Here is a 19,749-nt window from a genome sequence, read left to right as displayed (position 1 = left end):
AGATTAGAAGGAAACTGAGGCTTTACAGAGTTCAAAGGCTCTGGTCGAGCTGCAATATAAAGGAAACAGTATTGGCTTTAAAAAAAAAAAAGAGAAGGAACTGCTCAATATGTACCGCCCTGTCTTCATGTTTCAGTTCATGCTGCATGTTCCAAGGCACTTCAGTGGGCCTTTAAGATGTTTTGTGAATATGGCCCCTGATCTAGTTTTAAGAGTGTGTTGCCTAAATGTAACATTTCTGCTTATTTGTAGCAAGTTCCACAGCCGCCCAGCATCAATATTTATGGAGGTGAAAGGATGGGTGACACCATCACAATAGTGTGTTCATCTGTCCACTCGTGTCCATACAGCAAACCCAACATCATTCTGAAAGGGATAGAAGGAACTGACAAAATAATCAATGAGCAAAATAATGATGGCCTGTGGAAAATCACTCTGACACGCACAGGTGTCATAAAAGCAGAAAGCTCCACTATTGAGTGTTCAGTAACACATCATGGTGGCATAACAGTGGCAGCTACAAAAGATATAAGTGCACAGTGTAAGTGAACATAAATATGGACTGCTTTGTGTGCTATTAGCAATAAGATCATTTTAAATATCACATCTGGACCTGTTAAAAGATTTCAGTTTCATTTTAGGTGTTCATCAAAAAATGATGATTGAGCCTGAACTGGCAGAATTCACAGAGGGCGTCGCAAAGAACTTCATTTGTTCCGTCTATCACTCCTGCCAGAAAGAGACTCCAACCATCACATGGAACTATGAGAACATGCAGGTCTCAACGGGGACGAACCCACTTTCTGGTTTAGATCGGATCACCTATTCCAACATAACCTTTCTGGGTTCAAAACAAGACCATGGGAAGAAACTGATTTGTACTGCAAAATTTTCTGGAGGAAAAACTGAAACCTCTGTTGTTTTACATGTACAACGTGAGTGATTTATTAGCATCATAGATGTAAGACTTGTGTTATAAGAATATTTACCATTCAAAATCTTCCTCGTTGTAATACCTGCATACTAAATTGTGGTATTTAGAACAAGTTATTTTAGTACAAAAACTGCAAAAAAAATAAAAAAATAAATAAAAAATAAAATAAAAAAAATTCTGACTACACACATGTGGGTGGAGTTGGATGTACACCGCAGGCTGCAGTGAGCCCTACTTAAGATCTTGTTGGTTTTGGTCAAATTGACCCTAATTGGATTCAATACAATTCCCCAAAAATCACACTATAGGGAAAAAAACAAACAAAAGAAAACAAAAAAATAAACAAAAAACAAAAACAAAAAAAAAGCAAAACATACAATCAGGTACAAACAATTAACTTTTAATATCAATACTTTTCACACAATACAAAAGACAAATATCGGAATTTATGATTAATAAAAAGGTTTTTAACCACTATTTTTAAGACAGCCCCTGCCCCAAGATTCTCCATTTGTGATGTGGTGCCGAACTATAATGCACGCTCTGGTTATTTCTGTATGTATTTTATGAGGGTTGTAGAGATTACTGCCTAAACTTCTTCTGAATAGGAGGTCTACTTCATCAATATTATGAAAATTATGGAAATATATGGTTCCCATCAATCAAACCATATATGGACTTCTACAATAATCTGTGAAGCGTCCCCTTTAAAAAGATACCAAAGTATGTGGTTGTTAAGTATTCAAGATTTATAACAATTTAAATAAGAAATGTCATTTTCATCTTTATGCACAAAAAGTGAGACTGACAGTTGAACAGGTTGATTGGTTTTGTTTTCACACACTTTTGAAAATAAAAAGTTATTTATCTCAGCAAGACACTGGCACTTCAGGACTAGACTTGATGAGCTCTGACATACAATAAAGAAACGTTTAACCACATTTAACAGTACATTAGCAACATGCTAACAAATCATTTAGAAAGACAATTTACAAATATCACTAAAAATATCATGTTATCATGGATCATGTCACTTATTATTGCTCCCATCTGCCATTTTTCGCTGTTGTCCTTGCTTGCTTACCTAGTCTGATGATTCAGCTGTGCACAGATCCAGACATTAATACTGGCTGCCCTTGTCTAATGCATTGAACATGAGCTGGCATATGCAAATATTGGTGGCGTACATATTAATGATCCCGACTGTTACGTAACAGTCGGTGTTATGTTGAGATTCACCTGTTCTTCAGAGGTCTTTTAAACAAATGAGATTTATATAAGGAGGAAACAATGGTTTTTGAGACTCACTGTATGTCATTTCCATGTACTGAACTCTTGTTATTCAACTATGCCAAGATAAATTAAATTTTCAATTCTATGGGCACCTTTAACTAATTACTTATCTCACAACCACATTCTCATACCAACCATCTCTGCTCTTGGAGCTGCTCTTTTGGTTGCAGTACTGTAATCCAAAAGATACACAATACTGTGTATTTGTTGTCATGAGATACAAGTGAGTCTGGATCTGAATTTAACATAAATATCAATGAGTAATATTAGAACACATCCCTGAAAATGGTTGACACCATAATTGTAATAAATGAAAATAAGTAATCAGATGTAAAATTGATAATTTCTTTAAAAATACTGCATTTTTATGTGAGCATTTGATAATGCATTGAGACATTCTGGTATCTTTCAATATAATTTTGTTCACACAAATCTTTCACAGGAAGCGTATTGCAGACCTCCAATCCAGAAACAATGTGTGAGTAGCATTTAGTTCAGCAGTTTTGAATCTACTTGAGAACATTATTGTGCCTCAGTCTGATTCTTTCTTAAAAGGTTTTGTGGCTTTAAGTAGTGCACTCTTCAAAAGTGTGTATATATATATATATATATATATATATATATATATATATATATATATATATATATATAAAAATTATACAATTAAAAGAAAAAAAAAAAACTGTTTAGCTCACTGTTCTTGAGCTAATCTGAAGGCCACATGAAGTTTGGAGGTTTGTTGCTATTGACTCTGCAGAACCTCTGCTGACCCCACTCTGTGATTTTACGTGGCCTACTACTTCATGACTGAGTTACTGTTGTTCCCATTTGTTTCCACTTTGTTATGATACCACTAACAGTTGACCGTAGAATATTTAGTAGGACATTTCACGAATGGACTTATTGCACCTGTGGCAACTTCTAAAAATGAATAACAAAGAATGTGCATCAGGGGTTTTACTTTTTATATGTTTTTAATTAATTTATGGAGCCACTGTAAGTGTATCGGTACATATTATATCGCTATATTGCAATGCTATCATATTTTGAGCATGCAATTAGCTTGCTTTGTTGTAAATAGAAAAGCCTGATAATATCACTGCAAAATACCTAATAAGTATTGTTGTACTCTGCCACATTTCTCACTACCACATCCCATCTCTTAAACATCTGGGCTTAAAGAAAATCATGAGCTTCCCATTTGTATTTAAAACATTGTGGCGGCGTTCATGTGCATTCAACTCATAAATACGATCTTTCTGACATGACTTGAAAGCACCATACCTTAGCTCATCCCCATAATCTACCATATTTATCTCATCACCAGAGCATTTAACAGCAGCATCCAACAATAAATGTATTCTTATTAAAGATATAAAAGTTATTCAGTCAAGAGCAGTGACTGATTTTATGTTTTTATTTTGTTGTTTGATTCTTTTTATTATGCTGACTAAATGGCATGGATCTGACGCATCCTATTTTCTCACAACTCCTTATATTAATTTAATTCTGTGCTTAAAAAGATACTTGACAAAATGGTAATTTTGACATAGTCTTGCGTTTTTGTCCATTCAAGCGTGAAAGAAGTGGCATTCTGTGCACATTTCGGGTGTTTGTCACTGAGAGCTGCTTCACAGACAGCATGCCACTACAGATTTGAGTTCTTATGCTTGAATGGTTTATTACACTTGAGTAATTGCATTAAATATTAAAACACATTAAACTGAAAAAGAAATATGCATGCATTAACACATTTTGATAGCCCTAATAATAATACAGTTAGAATATGTTCAACCCAAAAGTAATCAATGTAATTGAAATTAAAGTCATCATAATTGTTTTACTAAAATGATAATTTCAAGTGTTAAATGTTTTTTTAGAATATGGAGTCGACTATCAAGAATGTTTTCGCAGACAGTTACTATACTTTTTAATTTAAAACAAACAAACAAACAAACAAAAAAAAACCATCTGAATTACATTCAGTTAATTACATTCAATTAATTCAATTACATTCAATCAACATCTGAATTACATTCATTTAATTAACCTCCATCAGTTATAAATGAACTGGAACTAAATGAAACAAATCTCTCTCTCTCTCTCTCTCTCTCTCTCTTTCTGTGTGTGTGTGTGTGTGTGTGTGTGGTCCAGGTATATAGAGCAGAGGCAAGGACACAACAGCTTTCTAATGTGCTCTTCTGCAACAAACCAGGACAACACAAATCCTCTAGTGGACATATACTGAATCTATGGCATGTTTTGTATTATATTCATAGTATAAAGAATTTTTATGACTTCAGCATAATTGTAATCCATCATTTGTATAAAAAATGTTGTGTGTGTCCTCTTTTTTCCCCCTTTTAATTCAAAAGAATCATCTTTTTGTGTTCTCTTACGCCCTCTTATGTAATCAATAGAATATTTTTTGAATATAAATTTCACTGTATTTAAACACAGTTTTATTTGTAATCAAAGCTTATACAACAGTATAGTTTTTTATCATTAAATTTGACATTCAAACAGTCAGAAGCTGTTATGTGTTACTTGATGATTCAACTTGGGCATTAATTTACATGACGTGTTTTCAAAGTGCCCGTTTTTGAACATTACCATTATTGTGTCAGTGTAAACTAAAAAAGGGATTTTGTGAAAATGACATCATGTGTATTACGTGTTCCGTCTATAGTCACATAGTGTTTTTTACAAAGTGGCATTGCCAACTACTGGCCTGGCATGAATAATACATTTTTTAGCATTTTTTAATCGTTTTCATGGATCCGTGAGAAAGGGAATCGTTTTGACAATAATGTTGTCTGTGCAGGAAAAATGCAAAGGAAAAACTTTTTTTAGTACATTGGTATCAGATAAGCCTAGTTATTGTCAAAAAACCCCACAATGCTATTTCATTATGTGAACACCTGAATCCCTTCATGAAGGGCCCTACCACAAGTCTGTTAGCAAAGGGTACAGGAGATGGTCTCTTCAAGGAAGTAATTTTATCATTTGTGGTCAAGTGACCTGAATGGAGAATCCTCGCGATTCACTTTAAAGCTAGATATGGAGGGAGAGGTCGAGTTAACGTATAAACAGAATAATTCAAGTTGTTTTGTTGTGATATATTACACACATTTTCGTCATGCATTTCATAAATATGTTTTGTAGGTAAGAAATGTTTTAAAAGGATAGTTCACCTGAAAATGAAAATTATGCCATGATAATTACTTTCCATCAAGCCATCCCAGGTGTATATAATCTTCTTTCAGACAAACACAATCAGAGATATATTTAAAAATATCTTTAGTCCTACAAAGGTTTATAATGGTTGTGACTGGGGAGCCACGTTTAAAAAAAAATGCATCCATCCATAATCAAAGTAATCCATACACACTATTGAAACACCATTTAACAATATGTAAGCTATACCCTATTTTGAGCCTAAAAGGTTCTGCGTTTGAGAGAACATAGAAGTTGTCAAAACCAGTGTTTTTTTGTTTTGTTTTTTGTCAATATGCACCACTAGTGGCCTGACTGTGACCATGTGGCATAGACTTGACCTCTATGTCTTCATCTGTGTTTGAGATACTGCGAAGAACAAATGTAGAATAGAGTCTACAAACTCTTTCAATGTTTATTTTTGCTGAACATTTATTGTATCTTTATTCAACTTGGCTACAAAATTATTGGTAACTGAAAATGTTAGAATTGTTTATGTATTATAACAAATTATCAAAAAGTTTCATGCAAAAAAAAAAAAAAAAACTGCACAAAAAAATACATAAATTAAAATCACCTTGGCATCAGGAAAGTCTAGTATCAATGTGATGAACTACAAAAGAAAAAGAAGAACACAAAAGTATTAATAATTACATTTAAGTTAAGTTTATTTACTTTCTTGCACCATAATTATGAAACATGTACATGCATAAACCATTTAACATGATCAAAAGTAAAAAGGAGTATTCATTGACATTACCTCAGTTGATTTTGAATGGATGTCTACTTTGGTTTGAAATCCGATTTGGATGTAAATAGTGATGAGCGCCCTAAACGTCCTGTTTCAGCTCTCAGTGAGTGGTGTGAACAGCTTTGTGTTAGATATGTGTTTCTGTTCTTTGAATTGACTGTCGAAATTAAATGAAAAATAGGATTACTGAGCACAATGGATCCTCTGATCGTTTGCATCAATTGGTCAGTGATGGAAACATTATTCTCACAAACGTTGATGTAATTGAACTGATGTTGATTCAGTAAGCTCTGTCTAAGAATGTGATTGCATCTGAAGAGTTTTCAAAGATTGTCTTATTCAACATTTTCATATGCTCAAATGAGATAAACAGAGATTACATGATCAAATATACTTAGATCAAGAGTGTAAATTAACTAGGCTATAAAATTATAGCCTTATGTAAATAGATGTGTGCTAATATTTCAATGTATTGCTTATATATTAGGAGAAAGGCTGGCTTATACAGTTGCAAGAAAAAGTATGTGAACCACTTGCAGAATCTGTGAAAATGTGAATAATTTTAATAAAATAAGAGAGATCATACAAAATGCATGCTATTTTTTATTTAGTACTGTCCTGAGTAAGATATTTTACATAAAAGATGTTTGCATTTACTTCACAAGAAAAAAAAAAAAAAATAATAAAAATAGCTGAATTTATTAAAATGGCCCCATTCAAAAGTATGTGAACCATTGATTCTCAATACTGTGTGTGTTTACCTGGATGATCCACGACTGTTTTTTTGTTTTGTGATGATTGTTCATTGATGATTGTTTTGCATGAGTCCCTTGTTTGTTCTGAGCAGTTAAACTGAGCTCTGTTCTTCAGAAAAATCCTCCAGCTCCTGCAGATTATTCAGTTTTAAAGCATTTTTTGCATATTTGAACCCTTTCCAGCAGTGACTGAATGATTTTGAGATCCGTCTTTTCACACTGAGGACAACTGAGGGACTCAACTATTAAAAAAAGTTCAAACATTCACTGATGCTCCAGAAGGAAACACGATGCATTAAATTTAAATATCAAGGTAAATTGTACTTATTTTTTCTTCCTGGAAACATGCAAGTATCTTCTGTTGCTTCCAAAGGGCAGTACTAAATGAAAAACAATAATATTTAAACAAAATAAGAAAAATTGTGACATCTTCATCCTGTTCAAAAGTTTTCACCCCCTGACTCTTAATGCATCATGTTTCCTTCTGGAGCAACAGTGAATGAACCTTTTTTTAATAGTTGAGTTTGATACATTCGTCGAATGAGCGGTGCTTTACAACAGGTTCATTTACTCATAGAAATAATCTTATACAAGCTACTACTATGTCCAAGATTATTGCTTGCTCTATCAGTATGATGTCTGTTTTTCTGTTTTTCTCTTTTTATCGTTCTGATTATTATTTATTTATCATTTAATAAAACGATGTGTAGTCCATCTGGATGCTGTGTTGTTTATATTAATAATAATAATTTATATTCAAAAAATAATTCTGATGTTTAAACCCCTCTTTCACACATTAGAAAGCACCCCATCCAGCCTGTCTCTAATGCTCCTAAATTCACTCTCGTGAATTTACTCTGGTGAGTCTCTTTTGGACAGCTTTACAGAGTCATTCTTCGGGATCTGAGCAATGAATTACACAGGCGTAGGGCCTATACTTATTTGTCTTTTTTAAATCTTTGTTTTTCTTCTATTATATTGTTATCAGCGCTCAGTTCAGAGGCCTGCATCTCTGATGGTATGGGGTTGCATGAGTGCGTGTGGCATGGGCAGCTTACACATCTGGAAAGGCACCATCAATGCTGAAAGGTATATCCAAGTTCTAGAACAACATATGCTCCCATCCAGACGTCGTCTCTTTCAGGGAAGACCTTGCATTTTCCAACATGACAAGGCCAGACCACATACTGCATCAATTACAACATCATGGCTGCGTATAGAAGAAGGATCCGGGTACTGAAATGGCCAAACCTGCAGTCCAGCATCTTTCACCCATAGAAAACATTTGGCGCATCATAAAGAGGAAGATGCGACAAAGAAGACCTAAGACAGTTGAGCAACTAGAAGCGGGTATTAGACAAGAATGGGACAACATTCCTATTTCTAAACTTGAGCAACTTGTCTCCTCAGTCCCCTGACGTTTACAGACTGTTATAAAAAGAATAGGGGATGCCACACAGTGGTAAACATGGCCTTGTCCCAACTTTTTTGAGATGTGTTGATGCCATGAAATTTAAAATCAACTTATTTGTTTCCTTAAAATAATGCATTTTCTCAGTTTAAACATGTCATCTATGTTGTATTCTGAATAAAATATTGCAAATTTGAAACTCCCACATCATTGCATTCTGTTTTTATTCACAATTTGTACAGTGTCCCAACTTTTTTGGAATCGGGTTTGTAGTGATTTTTACTTTGTCCATTCAAGGACGTGAAGTAAAATAGGGATTGGTACTCACGTCATCGCTGACGTTGTGATTTTGGATCAAACGTCTCTTAAGGTGTGGTTATGAGTACATCAGATGACCACTTCCCTCCCTTTCCCTAGTTCAGGGCACCATTTAAGGTCTTTTACCTTGGTGGTATGAGAACACTCTCAACAGGGGCTTTTCATTCATTTAGAGTTAACTGTAAAGTGGTCAGCTGATTTATCTGAAAGATTGGTGATATTGCTAACTTGTAGAACCTTTTCTGTATTATCAGCACAAGGAAGACACAAGTGTGATAAAATAAATTTTATTAACAAAAAGAATGTTATTAACAAAAAGATAAACAAGAATAACTAACACAACTACTAAATGAATACCATGAATGATAAAGGAATAAAGTGCATAAGCTACATAGAATACAAGTGATTAAGTTGGGTGTGGCTATGGAAGAGTTACGTTATCTTAGGGAAAGATAAACTGTTTCTCTAAAAATAATAAGGTGGCAAACCTTATTATGCAACAAACAAATAAATGAGAGATTATTTGTTATTGACTAACATCAGCTATATTGAATCTAATAGGAATTAGGAAAACTATATACTGATAATATACAACAATGCCAAGGTCTCTGGAAAGAGGTTTGGTTAAGTGATATTTACGTTCCACTTGGTCGAGTCCGATGACGGTGACGTCTTCCACTAATTGTGCTGGGCGACAGTGCAGTGGGGAGAGGAGCCAGAATCTGTTTCAACAGTCTTGAACACGAAAGCTCTTGTGGGATGCTGATCTCCTGGAGCACCAAAGGGTCCTAAAATCTGGAACACGCAGATGAGGCTCTGGTGTAGGTGCAAAAGGTCCTTAACAATCTGGAACACGCAGACGAAGGTACCTTGGAGTGAAGGTTTGCTCTCCTGAGCTTAACCTTGTTGCAGATGTCGTTACTGTCTCGCTGGACGGAAACTCTGAACGTAGTGTTTGTTGATGTCTGCTCTGTCTTTCCCCTTTGACGGGCAGACTCAGAACGGTGTATCTGTTGTGTCTATCCTCATGCAGGACAGACTCAGAACGGTGTATCTGTTGTGTCTATCCTCGTGCAGGACAGACTCAGAACAGTGTATCTGTTGTGTCTATCCTCGTGCAGGACAGACTCAGAACAAGGAGTGTCTGTTGAAAGGGTACCTTTATCCCTTTCCGATGAGGAGGAGATTGCAATTTGGCACTTCTCCATTCAAGTGCTGTGATTGGTTGCTGGCATCAGACGGGACACACAAAGTGTGGCCCACCCTTCTTTCCCCTGTGGAACTCATTTGCATAAAACACAAAGTTGGAAGTCTTTACAGTGTCTTTAAAGTTTACCAATGCATTTCTCACTTTCCAAACCACCACCAGAATACCTTTGGCAATATTCTAAACAAATAGAGACTAAACATGATGGAAAAAGATTGAACTGTCATTCAATTGTACATTAACAGCTGAATTTGAGTCAGAGGTTGCATTACAAATAGCTGTCACTGAGAATACTTATTTCTGTGAATAAGTATGAAATGGATGTGTAGTTTGAATCAGTTCCAAGGTTTTCAAACATAGTTTTGAATGGATTCGGATGGATCTTTGTGATCTCTCTTTGTTTCACCCATTGCTGCTAAGGTCCCAAGGAATTTTTATGGCAGTCTCTGGCCAACCTTAGGGAGTAGTGTCTAGATGGGTGAAGGGCAGTAACTGCCTGTGGACCAATGAGAAGTCTTGTCCTTCCCAGGCTTGGTACAAGAGGTCTTCTTCTTACCCTCTAAGAGAGGTCTGGATGTTGTCCTTCCATCTTTATCTGATGGCGTTGGACAGTTTGTTTGTGTTAGTCCACCAAGATCCAATCAAAATGTAGCAAACCTTTGTCCACTGTTACGGAGAAAGAGGGGCCTGGCCATAAACTGGGCCCTGGAATTCACTACAGGTTTGTATGTTTAACATGTTCAAGCAAAAATTGTAGCAAAATGACCATTTAAATGTTATTTTTCTTAATTGCATTTGCACTTACAGTTAAGACACTTGCGATTGCATTTTCATTAAATGTCCCGCAATGAATGTAGCAATGTAGCTATTAGAGTCTGGGAATGTGACGTCAGCGACGCATTGCATTCTGGGACTTTAGGTCACTGTCAGTACAGTAGAGACTGGGAAATAGTGGAGGAAGATGTTAAAATTTATATTATACAGTTAAAAACATATTAGAATGGTGAATGCTGGCTGTGTTATGAACTATCTGCATATACTGACCAGCGTGGAAAACGGATGTGAAATGAAGTGCCATTTTGTCCCATTTTTGGGACATTCTAAAATGCTTAATGTGGCTTAATGTAAGTAAACATCATACTAATAGCCCAGAATTTGAACGCAACGCGTTTAATTTCACGTTAAACGCTTTCCTCCCATAGAAACTATGTACAGCAATCCCTGCCTCTACTGAATTTAGATAGATAGATAGATACATAGATAGTCAGTTAAGCAAGGTGCATGGCTCGTGCACAAAACTTGCAGCAGACACAAGAAGCAAGCCTGTTTTGTACAAATTATGGTGATCCAGTCTTTAAAAGTGCATTAAAATAGAAATAAAACTGATTTATTGCCAAATTAGGTAAGTGTGATAACTGCATTACAATATAAATACAACATTAAAAAAGGCAACCTGATGGTTTTGTGTCGATGTACATCGAGTTCAGAATGACAGCTTACAGTTCACCGAAATGCGGCAGCTGTAAAAAAAAAAAAATCAGGAAGTAACCTTGCATATAGTCAATTGAGCACATGGGCGTCGGAAGCAAAAAAAAATGTAGGTGGGTCTTCCCCCAAAGTTTTATACTATATATACTGGTATATATATATATTTGAATCGAATAAGGAGACACAGCCCTTTACGTTTTTTGCTCCCATGTCTTTTCAAACATTATCGCACAGTGCATATACTTTTTACCCGCATAAGCGCAGACAACTGGAGAAATACATGATTACTTTTGATTTCGTTAGATAGAAAAGAAGCAGGGCCGTACGCAGGGTTTTCACAGATTTAGGAGCAAGTTTTAGCAATAAAATGCTTTGTAAAATACTCTTAGAGCAAAAATGTAGGACTCCTAAAAGTCCTCCTAAAAATGAGAACTGACACGCCCATTATTTTTAATGGTTTCTCCTAAATCGGCAAGTTAGGAGCTACTTTTAGCCTTAAGATGTTTTGTGAATACGGTCCCTGATGTTCATATTTAGTTTTGATAAATGCATTATTAGAATCAAATGCAGCATTTTATTAGGCAGTGTTTTGCCAACATACAAGTGTGTTTAGTTTGCTGTGTTAATTGTTTTGAGAGCAACTTACATTTATTTGGAGAAATACTTTGTTGTTTATAGTTTATCTATTAAAAAAGTACATTCCCTAAACCTACTTAAACAGAGTGACAGACAGCTGATGTTGTTTTCTTCTTTTTTGCATCTTGGGTTTGTCATGCTTTATCGAGCGCAAAATCAAGTTTGTTCAAAATAAGATGCCTCAAACACTTTACCTCATTTAAAGTGGCAGTGGTAGGGGCTAGAGCTTGGAAAATGTTTAATTAAGAGGTATTTGTGGTGTTGACTAATCTCTGCTTCAGTTAAGCAAAGCAGATTTCAAAGAAAATAACACATCTTTCTGTTTCTGTTACTCTCTGTACTGGTGAAAGTAAAAATTTACGTTTCACACTTCCTCTTACAAAATCTTTCTTGCATAACCAAATAGCGTTTTTTTATCTTTTTCTCACAGTTGTTCACATTTTGAAATCAGTGTATGGTTTAGGCCTTTTCCAGTCAGTCGACTTAATTGCAAATAAGACCGCATTAAGAAGGTAAAAATGAAAAAGAGGATATTACATCTGATTTAGCATTACAAAGTGATTTAGGATGCATTCTATTTAATAGAATACTTCACTTGTCAATTTCCATAAATTTAAACGCTTTTGTAAAATTTCCATTGTTAAAAATGGTCTTCACTTTATTTTGAAATGTTGTTTTTTTATTTTACAACTTGTTTTCTTTTTTCACCTAAAGGCAAACCCTGGAACATGATGGGACCTCTGATTGTTCATTTGCTTTTACAAGGTATAGTACATGTTGTTTTGTTTCTCTACTCATGAAGTAGTTGATAAGGGTATACATCCTGAAAATCTGTCACAGTAGATTTTCTTTTTTTTAATTAATACTTTTTAATCTGACCTCAGCAGCTTTTCCCAGGTTAGATTATTCATTGTCTTTATTTCAGAAGATTTCTGCCTCTTGGTAATTTCACTGTGTCTAATGGTTGCACACTATGTTGCTATATTTCAGGTCATGCATTTGTAGAGCTTTAGTATTTAGGGGAGAGCGGGGCAAAACCTAACATGGCGTCAGTTGTAACACACGTTTTAAATACGTCCACATATGCTAGCATGATGAAACTTAGTGTATTTACTAGTTGACATATCAACTATAGAGAAAAAAAATTGCACCAAAATCCAGAAATCTTTGAAAGATACCATTGAACATTTATTTAACAATAGCATAAGTAAAAAGTAAGGTAATATTTTGTGTTTGTGGACAAATTTGATATGATTTTAATCTCATATCTGTTATTTAGCAGTTTGAGTAGTTCTTTAATGCTTCAATAACTAGCAGAAGATACTAACCAGCTGTGTTACAATTATACTACTAGAATTATGCTGTTCTATATAGTCACCAATATCTGTTTGGAAACCATGGGAAAGAAAGGTGAATAAAGACTGAGAGGAAGAGCCTGAACATTCAGAAAATATTATTTTAAGAAATGTACAGCATTCATACTGTCTCTTCTATTTGCCTCCTGTTCTGTGAGATCTGTGAGTGGAGGGAGGGGGGTGTTTTGTTCAGGTCTGTGTTTTTCTGAATGCCTGAATATGTTTCTTCATCTGTTTGAGTGTATTGTTTTGACCTAGGCTACACTGTTAGCCCGGATAAGTTGAATTTACTTAAAAAATTTGAGGAAACTGGTTGCCCTAAAAAAATTAAGTAATGATTAAGTAATGTGAACTTAATAATTCGAGTTAATTTAACTTAAAATGTTTTGTAATATTAATTACTTTGTAGTTATTACAACTAGTATATTTAAGTTCAATGTACTAAGCAAGTTAACTTGCCACCAATCAAAATTCATCCATGGCTCCCATCATGCATTGCTGCATGAATAAATTATGAGCTGAATTGTCTTAGTAATTTTCTTTATGCTGTTTTTCTGTGACTTTTTAGTAGCTTGTTTTCTAATGTTCAGAGTTGATCTGTTTATCAGAACATGTTGCTTGTCACCATCGTTGAGATTCACAGGCTGATTCTTGATGTCTGTGTGTGCCTAAAATATGTTTTTTTTTGTGTGATAAGGACAACTTTAAAAAAAAAATGTATTGTAGAAGTTGATCCTCCACTGTAGAATCACAGTGCTGTTGTAATCAATAATGTAAATCTAACTCAGAGATTGGGCTCTAAATGAGTTCAGTGATTCAGATCAAATAATGATTATGTGAAAACATAACCAACAACACCTGATCATCTTTTAACTTTGCTTGTCCGGTTGGTTTTATGCAGTTAAAACTGCCCAAACAAAATCTAATATTAAGAAGTCAAGGGTCAAGAGCTCAACTAAAACAAACCCTGACCCTCGATGATGGTAACTTAAAAATTGTGATTTTCTCCTTTGGTGAAAAACTATAAAAAGGTAAATGTTAGGAAAAAATGTCTGTAGAACAGCCAAAACAAATGTTCCAACTGCTCATCAACAGCTCCTTGAATTCATACACACCACGACAAAATGGCGTCATTACCTGCCGCAAACCAGTGTGAAGGAGGCGTGGTCAGGAGAAAAACTTCATAATTTAAGTGCATTTAACTTACATTTATTAACACATTCAAATACACCCACAAATTAGTAGAATATACTTATATTTTATAAGTAATGCAACCAAACTAAATATTTTAAGTAATTGTAATTATATTTTTAAGTAAATATAAAATCCGGGCAAGAGTGTATATAGCTGTGTTTGCAGTGTGTTCATGGGAAACTTCAAAATTATTTAAATTAGAATTTCTAAAAACATGCTGTTATTGTATTGGAGAAAAAAGTTTAGTTTGTCATGTGTTTGTGTGTGTGTGTATATATATTATTATTATTATTATTATTATTATTAGATCAGATAAAATTTTAAGTTGTCATATGGTCGTGTTACAATGTGCCCCACCACATTTCACTTCCATTTGTTCAGCGTAAATAAAGAAAAAAGTATGCACTGTGTTAATGAAACAAAGCCACATATTTGTACCAGATGTGTGAAATTAATGTGGAATAAAAATAAGTTCTCTGAACCTTAAGTAGATTTATACAAACTGAGAAAGTCAAAAAGTGTTAGGTTGTGCCCTGCTCTCCCCTACATGAGATCAGATAGGATTTCTTAACCAACTTAAAGGGTTAGTTCACCCAAAAATGAAAAGCATATCATTAATTACTCACACTCATGTTGTTCCAAACCCGTAAGACCTTTGTTCATCCTCGGAACACAAATTAAGATATTTTTGATGAGATCCAAGAGTTTTTTTTTTTTATCACCCATAGAAAGCAACGTAATTATTGCCATTCAATGAACAGCATAGGAGAATGACAGGAAGGAGATGAATTTGTTGAATAACATTGTTATTTTTGTTTTGTTTTTTGCACACAAAACTATTCACGTCACTTCATAACATTAAGGTTGAACCACTGCAGTCACGTGGATATTTTAATGATGTCTTTAGTACTGGACCTTTAATGATTAAGTTTCTTTCTATGGGGGACACAAAAACCTCTTGGATTTCATAAAAAAAAAATAATAAAAATTAAAATTTCAGCCATTAATTTTCTCTAAATTTCACCTGTTGTCCAACAGGTGTTCTGCTATATGATACTTTGGCATGGAGCGTGACAATGCCGAAAGACATTCATGGCCTCCAGGGTTCCTGTCTGGTTATACCATGTTCTTTCTCTTACTCATCATACCCACCCAAAAACCCACGTAGAGTTGTGTGGTATCAGTTCATCTCTAAAGGTTATCCTTTAGTTTATGATCCATGGTATCCATATGATGTTATTGATAAGTTTAGATGGAAAACATCTTTATATGGAAACCCATCAAATTGGGAATGCAGTCTGCTGATCACAAACCTGGAACAGTCTCACCATGGGGAGAAAATATATGCATGGATTGACCCTGAAAATGTTGGGTGGCGCACCTACGCATTTTATGATGTCACCTCTACAATCCATGTCTACAGTATGTAAATACTCTTGTAACAATCTTCTTTTAACTATAATATTTGTGTTTGTCCAACTGTAGTAAAATATTGTGTGGTCAATAACAATATACACAGTAAAATGCTTCTCCCAAATTGACTTTCTTCTAATCAGTTTATTAGTTTCAAGGTATCATTTAGGGTGCTTTCACACTTGGTTCATTGCCTGGACCGAACCCGAGTTCGATTGCTCCCCCCTCCCCCTCCCCCTCCCCCTGCCCCCACTGGACTGTGTTCACATTATATTATTTGGGTCCGACCCGCGGTTCGTTTGCGTCATCAAACCAGCAGCTGTTTACTCCGTTGCTTATAACGACGGCGCAGGAGAAGGCGGCAAAATGCATAACGTTGCTCTCCTCATTTCATATTTTTCCCTGCGTCTCATCACTCCCTATTCTAGGTCGTGATCAGTATATCATGCAAGTGAATGTGGCTGATTCCCTGATCATGCCCTGACTACTGAACTAGGGAGCTGATTGAGACACATGGTTTGTTTTTGAACCGTTGGTTTTGTTCAACGACATTCCTCTAAGCGCGACTGAGTACGGAAGGTGACAGAAATAAGAAAGGCACACTACAGCTCTCTGCTTGCAGACGTCAGTCACGCTCGTTTGGGAAAGTGGTGAAACACACACACAAACACAAATTTTTATCAAATAATACGCTGTAGCGGTTCACTTCCGCAATTTGGTACGTTTGCATCTATCAGAAGCGAACCGTACCGGAGTCACTGAACCGCACCCCAGACCACCCTTTTTAAGCGGACTGGGTACGGTTCGCGGGTGCGCACCCGAGTTCAGAAGACCGTGTTCACATCACCAAACGTCCGAACTCTGACGCAATCAACCCGGGTGCGCACCAAAAGTGTTAATGTGAAAGCACCCTTAGAAAAAGCCAGCCTTTAGCTAGCATTACATTATACTATCACATTCAAATGCTTTTTGCATGATACATTCAAGCGTGACAAGACACAAGAGAACTCAGTGGTGCGCTGTCTGTGAATCTGTGTCTGTGTGACAGACACACAACTAAACGCACAGAAAGCAACTCGAATACAATTTTGTCAGTATACGTTAAACTTAAATGAGTCTTAAATGAGTTAAAGTCATAATGTGAAGAGCTGTGAGAAAATGGGATGCATGTCAGATCACCGTCATGTGTGTCAGATCATAAATGGACAGCAGCTCCTGTCATTAAGGTTAATCAAAGAACAAAAGAAAAAGACAAAATCACTTTACACTAAACTTTTACAATATAAAAATATATTAAAAACTATAATGTTAGGTGTGATTAATTACAGACAAAAATCGATTAACAACACTTATATGTAAATGTGTGTGTGTGTGTGTGTGTGTGTGTATACAAGAGAGGAACTGACACTGACTTCATGCACACACACACACACACACACACACACAAAATGATCTTGAGATCTGTTAATTTAGAGTGAAAAGTAAAGGTAGTTCTGAGAAAGGCTTCATTCGTTTACATATTGCAGATCAGATTGCAGCCACTGTATAGATTTAAAAAAAAAAGTGATGTTATGTACTAATTCTATGTGTCTGTGAATTATAGATCATCCAGAGCTTCCAAGCATCAAAATTTATGGAGGTGAAAGGATGGGTGACACCATCACAGTAACATGTTCCACTCACCACTCGTGTCCATACAGAGAACCAACCATCATTCTGAATGGTGTAGAAGGATGTGACAAAATAGACAACAATCATATTAAAGGTGGCCTGTGGAGAATCACTCGGACATGCACAAGTGTTGTAAAGGCAGAACGCTTGAGTATTAAGTGTTCTGTAACACATTATGGTGGCAAAACAGTGACAGATAGAAAAGACAAAAGAGCCAAATGTGAGTAAACACAAATATGAACTGTGTACTATATTTGAAATGTCACAGTTGGACCTATTACAAGATTTCACTTTAATTTCAGGTGTTCATCGTGAAATAAAAATTGAGCCTGAACTGACAGAATTCACAGAGGGCATCGCGAAGAACTTCATTTGTTCCGTCTATCACTCCTGCCAGAAAGAGACTCCAACCATCACATGGAACTATAAGAACATGCAGGTCTCAACGGGGAGCAAAACACTTTCTGGTTTAGATCGGATCACCTATTCCAGCATAACCTTTCTGGGTTCAAAACAAGACCATGAGAAGAAACTGATTTGTACTGCAAAATTTTCTGGAGGAAACACTGAAACCTTTGTTGTTTTACGTGTACAACGTGAGTAATTTATTAGCATCATACATGTATGACTTGTGTTATAAGAATGTGTACCATTCAAAATCTGCCTTGTTGTAATACCTGCATACTAAATTGTGGTAAATCAGAACAAATTATTTTATTACAAAAACTCCCAAAAAAAAAAAAAAAATTCAGACTACACACATGTTTGTGGAGTTAGATGTACACCGCAGGCTGCAGTGAGCCCTACTTAGGATCTTGTTGGTTTTGGTCAAATTGACCCTAATGCCGCACACACACTTAACGATTGAAGGCCGATTATGAATGTAAATTGATACAATAACGCTCAAACGCGTCCAGTCAGAGCCAGTTGCGTTCAGTCTGCGAAAGTCGGTGTTCAAATTCCATGTGTAAGTATATAAATCTGCTTAAAAACCTCACTAGAATGTTTTAGCTAGTCATTAAATGGTGCCCGGCTTAATTGGATTCAAAAATTCCCCAAAACAAAAGGGGAAAAAAAAACATACAATCAGGTACAAAGAATTAACTTTTAATATCAATACTTTTCACATATTACAAAAGACAAATATCTGAATTTTTGATTAATAAAAACGTATTCAACCACTATTTTTAAGACAGCCCCTCCCCCAAGATTCTCCATTTGTGATGTGGTGCCGAAATATAATGCACACTCTGGTTATTTCTGTATGTATTTTATGAGAGTTGTAGAGATTACTGCCCGAACTTCTTCTGAATAGGAGGTCTACTTCATAAATATTATGAAAATTATGAAAATATATTGTTCATGTAAATCAAACCATAGATGGAGATCGGCGTGTCCTTATATGACCACCAGTGGAGCCTGGATGTCATCTAGTGGAAAAGTTTGGTACTGCGCACAAACAAAATTTTACTGAAAGCTCATCTTTTGAGATGTCAACCTAAAATTTGGCCCGACATTTGTTCTGATGTTTGGCTTTGATTTTCTTGCAGTTTCAAAGTTTTGTAAAATATTTATTTCATATAAAATATATATATAAAAAAATATATATATTTTACATTTTCCTAAACTTAAACTTCTATAACTTTTTTTTAAACTTTACTTCTACAATAATCTGTGAAGCGTCCCCTTTAAAAAGATGCCAAAGTATGTGTTCTGAAGTATTCAAGATTTATAACAATTTAAATAGGAAAGGTCATTTTCATCTTTATGCACAAAAAGTGAGACTGACAGTTGAACAGGTTGATTGGTTTTGTTTTCACAAACTTTGAAAATAAAAATGTTATTAAACTCAGACATTGGCACTTCAGGACTAGAGTTGATGAGCTCTGTCATACAATAAAGAAATCCTTTTATTTTGCAAAATAAATGGCAAATAAAGTCAAAAATAGTAAAACAATACATTTGTTTAATTTATTCGGAAGTAAATTCTGTGTAGCTATAATAAGTCAAGAGTAAATCTATAGTAAATTATCAAGTACTCTCTACAGTTCTTGTGTAAGTGAACTACAATAAGCATTTGTCAGTACGTCATACTTTTCCTATTACA

At 35.2% G+C, this 19,749-nt stretch overlaps 1 protein-coding gene across 2 annotated transcripts in view; it reads left to right on the top strand.

Annotated features, from left to right (window-relative positions):
- Window positions 1-263: 263 nt before the first annotated feature.
- The window catches only part of LOC125248864, a 31,922-nt gene continuing 12,436 nt past the window's right edge, over window positions 264-19,749 (top strand). Inside the window, exon 1 of one of the 2 annotated variants that reach the window (XM_048161009.1) lies at window positions 264-935. In XM_048161009.1, coding sequence (XP_048016966.1) covers window positions 656-935 — 280 coding nt within the window. In that variant the 5' untranslated portion in view covers window positions 264-655. Of the gene's footprint in view, window positions 936-17,801; window positions 18,239-19,749 lie in introns of those variants that run through there. The other variant, XM_048161008.1, reaches the window with a different exon arrangement.

This window comes from Megalobrama amblycephala, linkage group LG16 (genome assembly GCF_018812025.1).
Source record: "Megalobrama amblycephala isolate DHTTF-2021 linkage group LG16, ASM1881202v1, whole genome shotgun sequence".
Taxonomy (NCBI): Eukaryota; Metazoa; Chordata; class Actinopteri; order Cypriniformes; family Xenocyprididae; genus Megalobrama; species Megalobrama amblycephala.
Note: the sequence above shows the minus strand (reverse complement) of the source record. Positions and strands in the feature narration are given on the sequence as shown.